This window comes from Macrotis lagotis, chromosome 4, assembly GCF_037893015.1.
Source record: "Macrotis lagotis isolate mMagLag1 chromosome 4, bilby.v1.9.chrom.fasta, whole genome shotgun sequence".
In the NCBI taxonomy this organism is placed as follows: Eukaryota; Metazoa; Chordata; class Mammalia; order Peramelemorphia; family Peramelidae; genus Macrotis; species Macrotis lagotis.
The window spans coordinates 116,430,503-116,443,349 of record NC_133661.1 but is presented as its reverse complement, the minus strand read 5'-3'; the positions used below and the strand labels follow the sequence as shown (position 1 = coordinate 116,443,349).

General features: G+C 35.8%; 1 protein-coding gene across 2 annotated transcripts in view; it reads left to right on the top strand.

Annotated features, from left to right (window-relative positions):
• Positions 1–12,847, top strand: part of HOMER2 (homer scaffold protein 2) — a 154,371-nt gene that overhangs the window by 68,245 nt on the left and 73,279 nt on the right. For both annotated transcript variants that reach the window (XM_074233961.1, XM_074233960.1), the window contains exon 2: positions 3,258–3,414. In XM_074233961.1, coding sequence (XP_074090062.1) covers positions 3,258–3,414 — 157 coding nt within the window. The remainder of the gene's footprint in view (positions 1–3,257; positions 3,415–12,847) is intronic.

Below are 12,847 nucleotides of genomic sequence, written 5' to 3'. Positions count from 1 at the left end.
CTTAAATTTATAATTTGGTTGTTGGATCAGTGTCCTTTACGAGTCCTATCAGATTGCAACTTTGCACAGAATAGGTGTTCAGTAAATATTTGGATTAATGAACAAAGCCTAGTCTAAGTATTAGCTCAAGGATCAGTGCTCTAGGTTACTGAATAGTGTTTAATTCTAAAAGTTTTTTATATTTGAAGTCTGAATTTAATTGTATTAAATTTTATCACTATGCTTTGATTAGGAAACAGAGAAATATTTGTTTAGATAACCTCTATGGTTACTTCCAGCTCTTGATCTATACTCCTATGATCCTGTGATTGGTTATTTAGTGAAATTATCAACTATTTTATATAAATTTATTTCAATATTAAATCATGTTTGAATCACTGAAACATTATAGCAACCACAATGCTTTAGCCTCTAACCTATAATTAAAGGGAACTCTCAGGTATTATTCCTCAGAAGAGCTCTAAATTTTATCATGAATGTTATTCACCAATAGAATATTATATTCCAAGGTAAAATTTTTCAAAGAAAAATGAAAAATTTTTAAACATTTTATGGGATGAGGTAGAACTTCTATATTAGTATTAAGTAGAGTTTCTATCTTTCAAATGAACATGCTTAAAATACTAATCTGCTCACAGGGAGACTACTGGAACCAAATTTAAAGGAAGATTTTTAAGAGTAACTTTTCCAGGAGAGGCAACTGAAAGTAGGAGGCCATTCATGCTTGTAGATTTATGTTTCTAATGTCTTGGGGATTGCTATGACAGTCTATGTTCTCTCCACTAGTGACTACTTTGGTTTTTATTGAGCCCCATTGGGCCCCTGGCTGCTTTCAGAGGTTAATGATATTTGGTTACAGGGCTGATTTAATATATTTTGACTCTTGGGAAGTCTAGGTGAAGAGCTGGGAATGAGGTGGGAAGAGGGAGCTGAAAATAGGCCTTATTTTTGAATTGCTTTGCTAATCAGAATATCACTCACTTAAGATCACAATGGAAATAGGATTAGGAAATTTGAATGAAGCAATAAGAAACTGAAGGAGGGAAGGAGATTTTGGAATAAGGAAGGCAGAGCTAGGTGTAGGTTAGAGGCTTTGAAGAGTCAAAGAGCAGCATAAGTAAAACTATCAGAGTTAGTTTGAATTTTCCAGATTTAAGACCGTCATTCTAGACAAAGGTGTTCCAACCAAACCCTTTTTCTTTCCACCTAATCAAATACTTCTTCACTTGAAGGAAGAAAAGAGGAAGAGCCAAAGAGATACTCTAATGTATTCCTTGATTTCATTCTTCTTTATCTAACTGTCTAGCAGGATCTTGTCATTTCTGACTCTTTTAAAAAATTCTTTACTTGAATGAACAACAACCATATATATGAAATATAAAATAAAATTAATTTGAATGAAAACTGACTTAGCTTAATTGAATCTCAAACTATATTATAATAATAGTCAATGCATTCTTACTAGCAAGTCCTTAATTTTAGAACATTTCACTTAATTGTGTTTCTCTCTAAATTCCAAGAATGACCTGGAAGTTCCAGGGAACTAGACCTTCTCCAATGAGTATTTCCATAATTCAGTAGAACCGGACCTGTCCTTGGGAAATTAAGAGGCAAAATCTGAAGAGATGTATATCTCTTTCCAAATCTTGCCTCAGTATTAGTTTCTTGGGATTTCAATTCATGAGGTAGTTCCTGGAATAAAATGAGGAGTTTGGACAAGGTTTATGCTACAATTCTTTCTATTTTTAAATCTACGATTCCATGTACATAGCAAAAACTTAATAAATGTTTGTTGAATGGCTATCAATGAAGGATCCAATAAACAATTATTTCTTTGTGACTAGCTTTTGGTTAGGCCAGATGAGAAATGAATTAGAAATACATAAGGTAGCAAGACATGAAAAAAGAGAAATACCAAGTGTGACATAGTATAGACTATTAGTAGAATAGAAATTCAGAAGAGGGAGTGGAACTCAGTTTGGAAAAAGATGGGACTTGCCATAAACCTTCAAGTATGGGTAGGAAATTGGCTAGGCAGAAAAGAAGGGTATACTTTTCTGGGAGAAAAAAAGCATAAGCAAAGGCAGAATAGAAAGAATATAACATAGCAAGTTTGGTGGATAATGAGGAAATTGCCCTGACTAGAACAGTGTGTTCATGTTGAAAAGTAGAAGCAAACCGGCTCATCAAGGAGCTTCAGAAATTAGTCAAGGTGTTTGAGGCTCATATAAGCAACCAAGGAGAAGACAATGCTATTCCCTTTTCAGAAGAGTCTATATGAAGGAAGGAGTGTGGTAGGAAGATATCAGTTTGATAGTAGTATGTGAGATCTTGGAGAGTCTATTAAACAAATAGTAAGTTATGTATAAGATGATGGGACCCTGGATGGACTGGGGTGTGGGGGTGGTAGTGGGAATGAAGAGGAATGAATGAAGTAGATACTACAGAACTTTGGAAACAAAAAAATATTTATAGTATACACTCACTGGTTATAGAGATGAAGAGGGATGAGTCAAAGATGACTCTTAAATTTTCAAGCCTAGTGTGGGAGAGAATGGTGGTGCCATTAATAAACAGAAATGGGAATGGCTATGAAGGGGAGGAAGGAGAAGGGAATGATGCAACCCACAACTATTAACAACTATTAAAGAAATCTTTTGTCATAGGATAAGTGGATTTGGAGCCAAAACTAAGGTCCCCAGTAATGAAATGACTAGTCCTAGGCCATGCTCCCTTACTAGACTTTTTCCTGTGGGCCTGCTTCTCTACATTGGCAGGCATTTTGAGTGGGGAGTTGGGGACAGGAGTTGCACAGGGTAAGAGATAGATTTGTTGATGACCCTTATCTAGAGTCTAAAACGAAGCATGCAGTTTTCACCTCCTTCTCCTGACTCCTGACCTTACCCTGGCCTTAAAAACTAGAGGTTGTTTAAAAACTAGATATATAAAAGATTATTATTAACTTCCCTAGCTCCCAGGAATTTTATAATCTGTCTAACACACACACACACACACACACACACACACACACACACACACAATAGCAACCAACAAACTTCTTTGAATGATTTATTAATATTTTATTTGTTGTATTTTTTTAACTGTTTTGGCTTTGTTCCCAGAAGACTCATTGATTCTAGTATTACTGAAGACAAGCTTCTTTTAATTTTGTTGTTATGCTGAGTTTTGAGAAAGCAAGAAACATGTCATCTTCCACAAACTCATATGTTTATTTCTTCTCTCCCTCCCTATTCCAGAGAACAACCCATCTTCACTACCAGAGCACATGTCTTCCAAATAGACCCCAGCACTAAGAAGAACTGGATGCCTGCAAGCAAGCAGGCAGTCACTGTTTCCTACTTCTATGACAGCACGAGAAACAGCTATCGGATTATCAGTGTGGATGGAGCCAAGGTAGGAGGGTGCACTATCATGCCTGTAACTTGACTACCTGTTTTATGAAGGCTAGTTGCACCAGTGCTCCTTCCCTCAAGACAAAGGTGAGGGAATTGGGGTTAAGCACAGGTAGAGGCTACTAGAGTGGCTAAGGGATATTTATAAATATAGGCCCCCAACTGCAAAGGGATATTTAACTACCCCTATAATAAACCTCATTTGATCTACTCCTGATTGACTACTTAAAGGTACTTAGGAAAAGATTCCATACTCCTTTGTCTGCCTTTGTGGATGTGATGTTCATAATTTATCTATTACTTGGAAAAAGATTATTTGTATTAAAGTTAACTGTGTAGTTGAATTAATGTGATGAGTGTAATCCCTGAGCCAAGCCAAAGTCAAGACCCAGAATGGCAGTGTGTTTAGACACACATTTTTTTTTTGTTTTTTATGTTTAAATGATTATGTCCACTAAATTGGTTTGTATACTCTCAAAATATGCTGTGATTAAATTAACTTTGTATACCAACTTTATCTTGTTCTTTGAAATTACAAATCTGACACATATACTTGTATGACATAATGTTTCTGTAGAAAGCAATTAAAAATCATATGAGATTAGACCCAAGAATAATATAATCTATATTTTCTGCCCTGAGTATCAGTCCTTTTGTCCTCTGAATATATTCCACTTAACCTATATCACATTGAACTGACAAAAACTGACATTTAACAAAAACTAAACCTGTCACCCCCAGTCTTTCCTCTCACTCTCCCAACATCAACAAAAATCTTTTCCTCATTCTCAATTTTCCTATTTCTCTGTTTCTAGACTCTCATACCTAAAAATTAGGAGTTATTGAATCTTGCTTCTCTCACCCATTAACTACTTAGTCCCTAAGCTTTCCAGGTCTTCACAATATCTTTTATTTCTCCTCTTTTGAATCCTATTATTATCACTATGGTCTAAACCCTTAGTATCTTGATAGACATCTTTTCACTGGACCCATATGACCTTGGAGGAGAAAGTAAAGCTGGTAAAATAGCATAATCCTCCCTCACTTAAATCCAATTCACTTGCAAGTCATGACATCTCCTTCCTGATGTTATGAGCCTCTTCAGGAATGAAGAACAAACAACAACTACAGTCTCATGCTTGAACTATTATAGAAATCTCCTAATTAGATCCCTCCCCTCCATGTTGTACTACACTTCCCCTTTATCCATTGTATCATTTTCAGATGAAATCTTTCTATAATATTGTTTGACATAATAAAATCTGAGCGGTGTGGAATGGGTGTGACAGGGACATGCATAGCAAATATTATCGCAGGCTGTGTTTCCCTCTCCAATTTGAGAATGTGACATTATAACTTATTTGAAGATCTTCTGGGTTAATAACAGATCCCAATCAATTGAGAAAAAATAAAATATTTAAAATAAATCAATAGATCACAATCTACAGTTTGGTGACCTCTGACATAAATTTTTCAGTTAAAGAAAGTTTTCAAGGGTCTGTGCATAGCTGGGTATCATTGAATTCTGAAGGATTTGAAGGAATAGATGAAGTATCTATTAATGGCTTACTGTGAACAAAGCACCATACTAAATGTTAGGGATACAAATAGTAAAGTTCTTAGGGAACTCATTTAGATCCTATTGGAGGTAACATCAGACATATGGAAGGTTTCAGCTACAAGTCAGATGGAAAAGTCCTAGGTTCTTTAGTTGCAGTAGCTGAGCACCTGTTAATGCCTCTTTCCTTAATGGTATTTCCACTGATAAAATCATATCAGTTTCTGACGTAGGACTGTTTGATAATGCCAAGGACTTTGGTGACAAGAGCTTTCTTTTCTGAGTTTTCGGTAGCTCTGGTTGTTAACACTTGCAAGAACCGGTGTTAGACTGCATCTAGACAGAGATTACCTCCCAGGATAATTTCTAAGGACTCTGTGCTAGAAGCATTGCTATTCCAAAGGTTCTTGGGTTCAGTCCTGAGCTGCCTCCATTGGGGTTTGAGGGAAAATCTTGGTCATGGTGCTGGTGATTGTCTGACCTGCCGGACCAATGTGCTAGGCTGGCTTGCAAGTCTAGGGTTTGACATTTGCTTGGCACTTGGTAGAGATGACTGACCCTTTTTTACTGTAGGGTTATTTCTTCAGATGGTGACTTTGGGGACTGATCTGGAAGCAGTACTGATGGTTTGGGAGGGGCTCCCACATCCAGGGCTCCTGTGCTTGTCTGAATGTTGGTGGCAGTGATCCACAGCTGTCACTGATGATTTATCTCTCTTTACAGTCGCTTATCCCTTCAATGATTGCTGTGGGAGCTGGGCTAGAAGCAGGTCTGGTAGTTTGGAGAATATTGCTATCCCTAGGGCTCTTGGGCTCAAGGTCTGGGTCTATTTCCATTAAGGTCTAAGGAGAAATGATGGTTAAAAGTAGCAATGGTGCTGGTGATTTAATTTCCTTGGTACCTCCTGTCTCTCCCTCAGGGACCTTTGCTACTTCAACTGAGTGATTTGTTTCTTCAGCAGTTGCTTCCTCTTATGATAACTTTGAGGACTATCTAGAAGCGAGACCAGCGGTCTGGTTTGGGAGATGCTTCCACTCTTTGGGCTCCTGTGTCTACCTGGCTGTTGGTGGCCAACAGCTGGTTCTGGTTTTACAGCCCCCCCCCTTCACAATGATTTCCCCCCTCAACTGGGCACTGTAGAGTTGTGGCTGAAAGTGGGTCTGGTGATTTGGAACTCACTGCTATTCCCAAGAGAGAAGTGTAAGATAGGGTCTGTGCACTCAAAGTACTTGTAAACTATGCTCCTTTTTCCTTCTATGTTGTTCTTCCTGTGATTCATTATAACCTTTTCCTTACATGTTTTGAATCAGAATTGCATAGATAAAAGGAGCCTTAGAGAGAATCTGGCCCAATTTTCTTATTTGAAAAATCATAAAACTGAAGGCTGTAATGGTGAGATGACTCGCCCAAGGCTAGATAGCTGAATAGTGACAGCACTATATTGAAAACATAGGTCTCCTAACTCTTAGTCTAATTTATTCCCCTTGCCATGTTGTATCTTGGGTATATATATATATATATATATATATATATATATATATATATATATATATATATATGTATACATATATGTATATATAGATATAGATATAGATATTTCTTGATATTAGATCTCATAAACTGTGATGTCTTCATAAGAATTTAGAGTTAGAACGGAGCTTACCAGATATTCCTAATGAGAGGCAAATTACCTTTGTTTTTTAGCTTTCTGTCAGGATTGTTGGTTAGCTATTAAATCCCAAATCATTTCACTTCTCAGTGATATTGAGCTTGAGCCCTCCTGGGGTATCACCAAGTCATTCTGAGTAAGGGTAGTGACTTAGGATGGCCTATTTTCTTCCATTAACAGCTAATCCTGTTAGATCATCAACTACTCCTGAGATGAGTTTGTACTTGTAATTTGGAGTTGTGCTATCAAGGGATATATTGGACTTAATTATAGATAAAAACTACTTTCCCTGAAAAAGTACTTCAGCCTTGTTAACGGAGCTATTAGTAGCTTGGTGAAGTATTAGTATGACTATATAGAATGAGGGCCTTCCATACACAAAGAAGATAGTGAACAGGATAGAAATTAGCCTAGAAATTAGCCCAAATCAGAGATAAAAGAAATCATTTTGAAGTTCTTTAGTTAACTTGTTAGATACCAATAGAAAGGTAAATATAAGTCTCTAGATCCTGCGCAAGGCTAAAGGTTGACACTTATTTGTATCTTAATTCACTGGAAGGTACCACTGTAATGAAGTTTTATTTTTAATGAATAAAAAATGCTTAATAATAAGGCAAATGCAAGTCAAAACAACTTTGAGGTTCCACCTCATGCCTATCAAGACAGTAAAGGAAAATAACAATTATTAGAAGGGCTGAGAGGACAGACTCACTAATGTACTTCTGATGTTGTATTGAATCTTTCCATTTGTTTTAATCTTGGTTGCATTGGGGTTTTTTGTGCAAATATTTTAAATTCAAAGTAATCAAAATTGTCCATTTTGCATTTTATAATATTTTCTATCTCTTGTTTGGACACAAACTTCTCCCTTTTTCACAGATCTAATAGATAAAATTATTCCTTGTTTTCCTAACTTGATTATGGTATCACCCTTTAAGTCTAAATCCTGTACTCATTTCAACCTTATCTTTGAACAGAGTGTGAGATATTGGTCTGTACTTAGTTTCTGCCATTCTTAATTCCAATTTCCCCAGAAGTTTTTGTTAAAGAATGAGTTTTTATCCCAGAAACTGAAGTCTTTGAGATTACCAAATAGTATATTACTATAGTCATTTACTACAGTTTCTTTTATACTTAATCTATTCCATTGATCCTCCACTCTGTTTCTTAGCCAGTACAGGCAGTTTTGAAGACTGCTGCTCTATAATATAGCTTTAGCTCTGGTATGGCTAGGATTTCTTTCTTTGCATTTTTTAAATTAATTCTTGACCTTTTGTTTCTCCATATGAATTTTGTTGTTGTTTTTCCTAGCTCAATAAAATAAAATAATTTTGGAAGTTTGATTGGTATGGCACTGAAGTAATTTAATTTCAGTAGAATTGTCATTTTTATTATATTAGCTTGGCCTACCCATGAGCAATTAACATTTGTCTAGTTATTGAGATCTGATTTTATTTGTGTCAAAATGTTTTGTAATTATCTTCAATTAATTTCTAAGTTTGTCTTAGCAGGTAGACTCTGAAGTATTTTAATGTTGTCTATGTCTACAATTACTTAATGAAATTTCTCTATCTCCTGCTGCTGCTGCTGTGTTGGAAATATATAGAAATTCTGATGATTAATGTGGGTTTATTTTATATCCTACAACTTTGCTAAAGTTGCTAATTATTTCAAGTAGTTTTTAAGTTGATTTTCTAGTATTCTCCAAGTATATCATCATATCATCTACAAAGAAGGAAAGTTTTGCTTCTTCATTGCCCATTCCAAGTCCTTCAATTTCTTTTTGTCTTATTATTGAGATATTTATTATGAGATATTTATCTCATTCTTAAGAAGATCAACTGACAAAAAGAAATATCCCAAATTAACTGAATTTTAATATAAACACTTTTTGTTATAGTCAAGAACTGAAAATAAAATAGTCCAATGATTGGGAAATGACTAAACAAACTAAGGCACCGGAAAGGCATGGTCTATACACAAAGAAATGATGAATAAAAAGAATTCAGAGAAGTAAGGGAAAAATTGCATATATTGATGGCAGTGTGAAGTAAGCAAAACTAGGAAAGTCGTATATCCAGTTATTACAACAATATTATGGGAAGAATTACAAAAAAAATGCAATTGATTACTGTGTAAGTAAAATAATCAAGCTTTGGTTGTGATGATGAAATGAGAGAGTGTACTCCCCTTTCTTCTTTGCAGAAATGGTTTTGAGGACTGTAGACACAGAGCATTGCATTTAATATCAAATTTAGTTGCTTTATCTTTTAGTTTGGCCAAACTATTATTTTCTATTCTTTTTAAAAATTCTCCACTATAAATAATTTCCTTTTGGAAAAGGGAAAAGGATTATCTTCAGAAATAAAAGTGAGGTAAAAATAAAGAATATCAATAAAGCTTGTTAATTGCAGTGTTTTACATAACCAATGGAGAATGTGGAGTCAAGCAACAAATGAGCTGCAACTTATTTTCTTTTATGAGTTATATTCAAGGAATAATATAAACGATACCCTTGAAGATATGTTTGATCTGAGATGGAGGTGATTTGGCTTTGAAGTGTAAATTCCAGGGGGAAACCATATGTGCTTTATTAATTCCAAGTCCTGGAGGCGGGCCTCTGGCATGATAGGTAGCTTCTTTATGGAAGAATATGGATAAGAATCTCACAGCCTGAGAAGGCAGGTTTTAAAGACAATCTTTGGAGAGAAAAATCATAGATCATTGAAGTATAACAGTACTTGAAATTTACACAATGTTTTTTGCATTCACAAAACATTTGATATGAAATCCATTCAATGATTGGATTCTCCCAACAGTTCTGTAATATAAATAGTAAGTATTATTCCCATTTACAAGTAATGAGTTAGAGATATGGTTACATAGCTAATATGAGGCAAAATCAAGACTCTAATCAAAGTCTTTAGATCCAAGTCCTTATTTTAAAGGAGTAAGGCCTAAAACCATTGAGAAGTTAGCTCTTTTGGTCTCTGTCCCATCTTGGGATGTATTGGAAAGGAAAAGAGGTGAGGAAAGCCTGAAGTAGATAGGCAGTGTCTCTCAGAGTTTAAATTAGGGAATGGTAATGTGGATTATGATATGAAGGTTTTATTTGAGGGGATTTATTCTCTTTTTATACTGCCTACTTAAAATTACTGACATCATTATTTACCTTATGCCTTTGTACCTTAATAGATGGTATTTGTGCCTGGCTCATCCTGTCCCTGCTGTCATGCTTGATGATGTCAACATTCATATTGGTAACCCATTAGTCATGTTGACCTCTTCCATGCTGCTGCTCCTCTAGCTCCACTTGAGAAATAATCACAAACAGGCACAGACATTGATCTTGTGTTTATAAGGTACTGGTTTTACCTTCAAAATTATTGTTTTCTTTGATGATAACTTTTTAACCTATTGTCAATCCCACAACTTGAACCACAGTTTCTCCCATATGGTATTTTTGTTTGTTTGCTTGTTTTTAATTCTTTGCTTCACCCAATTTAGATAATCTAAACCATAATTCCTCTCTTGGTTAACCTCAATCCCTTCACCAACCTAATCTCCATTATTGTCTACATTAGGCCTGATTTTACTATGACCCTTAGATTCTGTGTTCATTGGACCTAGTGTACCCACAGTGACAAGAACACTTTTACTGTTCTTCCCCCAATCAAATTTTGGTCTTGGTCAATGATTTCACCTCTTTTACTGAGAAGGTGCCAGCATAATTTTGTTCATCCATCTGAATTCATCAACTCAGCAAAAAAAAATGTTGTATCTGACTTTTTGTGACCCCCATCTGGGGTTTTCTTGACAAAGATACTGGAGTGGTTTGCTATTTCCTTCCTCAGCTTATGTTAATAGTCTGAAACTGGATTTGAACTCAGATTCTTCTGATTCCTGTGTCAGCACTTTATTCACCAGGCCACCTAGCTATCCCATGAACACAGTGTCTATAGCATTGGGATAATTATATAAGACATGGTCTTATTTGTTTTCATTTTCCTAGATATATATCTCTTATTTATTTCATCCTTCATTCAACTTTCAGAGGAAAATAGTCTTTTTCCTCTGTATTGCTGACTCCTCTACCTTTGCTTTAGACCTGATAATACCAAAGAGGTCTTGACAAGTACTGAGAAATCTTGTTCATTTAAATCTTCTCCTTTAATAATTGAATCTTTCCTTTGACTTCTCTTCCCCTGCTTCCAGGCATACATAAGTCACTGTCTAAAAAAACCTTTATTTGAACTTCTTGGTCTTCCAGTACTCCTTGCTTTTCTTACTTGCACAATCAAATTTGTTGAAAGAGTAAGATCTCCATTTCTCACTTTTCATTCTGCCTAAGTCATCACTTCTGAGAGAGAGGAGCTTAGAGGTTACCTGGTCTAATCTTCCATCTGATGCATTAATCTCCTCTATGGCTTCATAGGAACATAATCTTTAAAACTTAGAAATCATGTCATCTTCTCCTTCCTCCCTTCATTTTTATAAAAAGGGAAATGATGATCCAGAAAACTTACATGATTTGCTCAAATTCACTAGGTGGTAAGAAACAAAGTTGGGATTGGGACACTGATCCTTTGATTTCAAATCCAGTAGTTTGAGCTATACCATCAATTTTCATTTCTCTCTGTTAACTTGAGATACATCAAGTCATACTGCCACCACTCTGGCCTATTTCCTGTATCTCTCTTTCAGCAGACCTGGAATTCTGCTCCTGGGATACTGGGCTTTCATAGGGGAGTTTTCAACCTATCATACCCAGAACCAGGTCACAATGACACTTCTCATCCATTTCCAACTGTGACACCCTTTGTTTCCTAGCCACTCTTTGTGCCTTCTCCTTCCATTAAAATGTAAACTTCTCCATGAAAGGAGCTTTCTTTCTTGCTTGTATTTATATCAAAGTGTAGGAAATACCTAGAGCAAAGTAGGTGGTTAATAAATTTTTTTTATTTAGTCATATTTTAACTTCCTTAATCCTCTTTGATCTGATTTCCCTCTACACTTTTATTAAATTGCTTTCCCTAATGTTATCATTAACTTAATTCTTTCCAACTCTAATGACTTTTTTCATGACCTCTGTTTGCTTTGACATCTTTGTTACAATTGACCAACCCTTTCCTTGAAAGGCTTCTCCTTCCTATTGTGATTGTAAGCTATTTTAATTTTCTTCCTATCTCTCCAGCTGTGTCCTTTCTGGTTTTTCTCCTAATCTCTTTATGGTTCAGGCATCTCTTGTGATTCAATTCTTTGCTTCTTTCTCGTCAGAGCCTCTTTTTCTATAAGCTTTTTGACCTTGATGGCTTCAGGGATTACCTTGATGGTGATGGCACCTCTCATTTAATAATTTTAAATTCCATGTGTGTGTTTTACTATTGCTTGAAAATACTTGAACCTTTCTGAATTCATGTTTCAGTACCTGAAGATAATCTACTAATTTTCAGAGCTTTCACCTTTGAGTCTAAACCAATTCTACTGCCTCTATAGAATGACCCTACTCATCAGACCAATTACCTCTTATCCAGCCATCCACCCTGGCTTTTGGTGTTGTTTAGTCATTTTCAGTCCCATTCAACTCTTTGTGACCCCATTCTAGACAAAGATATTGAAGTGGTTTGACATTTACTTCTCTAGCTCATTGTACAGATGAGGAACAGAGGCAAAAGGGGTGAAGTGATTTAACAAGGGACACACAGCTAGGAAGTGTCAGAGACAAGATTTGAACTTGGGTCTTCCTGACTCCAAATAAGGTGCTCTATCCATGGAGTCCCTTAGCTCTTTATCTAACTATAAGTTTTAGAGCAAGGTACTTCCCTGGTCTCCTGCTCAATAAGAGTTGTCTTCCCTTATTGGAATAAACTACTTGAAGGCAGGGACTTCATTTAAAAATAATCTTTGTATTTTCAGTGTTTAGTAATTTCTGCAATATAATAAGTATTTGGGGGGTGGCTAGGTGGTGCAGTGGATAGAGCAACGGTCCTGGAGTCAGGAGTACCTGAGTTCAAATTCGGCCTCAGACACTTAATAATAATTACCTAGCTATGTGGCCTTGGGCAAGCAACTTAATCCCATTGCCTTGCCAGGAAAAAAAAAAAAAACAAACCTAAAAAAATATAATAAATACCTTTTCAATTCATTCATTCAATTAGACTACCTTTTCTTAGTCTTTACACAACATTCCCTCCACTATAATCAACA